Below are 2,067 nucleotides of genomic sequence, written 5' to 3' on the forward strand. Positions count from 1 at the left end.
TGTGGGGCCTGAACTCTGGGCCTGGGCACTGTCCCTCAGCTCTTCAGCTCAAGGCTAGCGCTCTACCACTTGAGCCACAGTGCCACTTCCAGTTTTTTTCTTTTTTGCTTATGTGGTGCTGAGGAATCGAACCCAGGGCCTTATGCATGCAAGGCAAGCGCTCTACCACTGAGCCACCTTCCCAGCCCTAGATCAGTATTTTTACATTACATGTTTACATGATCATAACTACATAAATGCTATATTGACAGAAGCTTGTAGTATGTTCTGACTCATTTGTCCCTTTCTGTACATCTTTTTAGTTTTGTACAAGAATTGTCTTGTTAGTTTGTGTATTTTTTTTTCTTGTTGTTTAAGTAAAATGCACTCATGAACCTTTATTTTATTTTTTGTCAGTCATGGGACTTGAACTCTGGGTCTGGGAGCTGACTCTGAGCTTTTATGCTCAAGGCTAGTGCTCTAACCACTTTGAGCCACAGTTCTACTTCCGGTTTTTAAGTGGTTAATTGGAGATAAGAGTTTCATAGACTTTTCTGCCTGGGCTGACTTTGAACCTTGATCCTTAGACCTCAGCCTCCTGAGTAGTTAGACTGATAGGCATGAGCCACCAGTGCCCAATGTCCATGAACCATTTTATTTGTTTGTTTATTGCTTATACCACGGTTTGAACTCAGGGTCTCGTGTTCTCCCTCAGCATGGTTGTTCGCAGTAGATGCTTTACCACTGGAGCCGCACTTTGAGTCAGATGTTTGCTGGTTAATTAGAGATCCAGTCCAACAGAATTTTCTTCCCAGACTGGTTTTGAACCTGTATCCTCTAGAGCTCAGCCTACCGAGTAGCTAGGATTATAGGCATAAGCCACCAGCGTCTGGCTCCTCATATAAACCATGTGAAGATCGAACTCTATGATATTTAGTACATTCCAATGTTGTACAACCATCCCTCCAAATGGAACAGTTTCACCACTCCCCAAAAAAACTCTATATCCATTAAGCAATTACTTATCTTCCAAGACACTAGGGCTCTGTGTCTATAGTTTACCTATATTGGATATTTCATGTAAACAGAAACAAGCAATATGACCTTTTGTGTCTGGCTTCTTTCACTTTGCAGATTGTTTTGGAGATTACAGTGTGAGGCAAGTATCAGTAATTCATCCCTTTCTGTGGTCAAATAATATTTCATATGAATATACTACCCTTTATTCCTCCATTCATGGTTCATGCACATTTGAGTTGATTCCTACTTTTGGATTTGTGACTCGTGCTGTCATAAACATTTGTGTGCTAACATCTGTTGGGGTTCCTGTATTCAGTGCCATTGGGTATGCAGGAATGGAATGGGCAAACTATATGGTAATTTTTTTAATTTAATTTTTTATTTTTTATTATATATATTTTTTAAAATTAATTTTTAAATTTTATTCGGTCGTGGGGCCTGAACTCTGGGTCTGGCGCTGTCCCTCAGCTCTTCAACTCAAGGCTAGCGCTCTACCACTTGAACCATAACACCACTTCCCACTTTTTCTGCTTATGTGGTACTGAGGAATCGAACCAGGGCCTCATGCATGCGAGGCAAGCACTCTACCACTGAGCCAGCTTCCCAGCCCTATATGGAAATTTTATATTTGACTTTTAGCCAAACTGTTTTGTACCATCTTAAGTTCCCACCAACATCATGAAAGTTCCACCTTCTCTAAAACTTTATTTTCTGTTTTTTTTTTTCTTAATTACAGTATAGCCATCTATTTAGTTTTTTTGTGTACTTAATACTAGTCCCTCAAATGTTCCCAGGTGTTTCTAACTCCTCTCATCATTCAGACTTCGATATTTGATACATTTTCATTTTCTGTCCTTGAGCTTTTTGCCCAAGGCTAGCACTCTATCACTTTGATCCGCAGCTCTATTTCTAGTTTTCTGGTGGTTCACTGGAGATAAGAGTCTCACAGACTTTCCTGCCTTGGCTGGGTTTGAACCATGATCCTCATATCTTAGCCTCCTGTCTAGTTAGGATTACATGCATGAGCCACAAGCTCCTATCCTAAATAATACTTTTTTTTTTTTTTTT

At 40.1% G+C, this 2,067-nt stretch overlaps 1 protein-coding gene across 1 annotated transcript in view; it reads left to right on the forward strand.

Moving 5' to 3' along the window:
• Positions 1-2,067, forward strand: part of Naip (NLR family, apoptosis inhibitory protein) — a 68,003-nt gene that overhangs the window by 42,658 nt on the left and 23,278 nt on the right. Inside the window, 1 exon segment of the mRNA XM_013015826.1 lies at positions 1,114-1,138. Within this exon segment, the coding sequence (XP_012871280.1) occupies positions 1,114-1,138 (25 nt within the window).

Source organism: Dipodomys ordii, unplaced genomic scaffold (genome assembly GCF_000151885.1).
Source record: "Dipodomys ordii isolate 6190 unplaced genomic scaffold, Dord_2.0 Scaffold28, whole genome shotgun sequence".
Lineage (NCBI taxonomy): Eukaryota > Metazoa > Chordata > Mammalia > Rodentia > Heteromyidae > Dipodomys > Dipodomys ordii.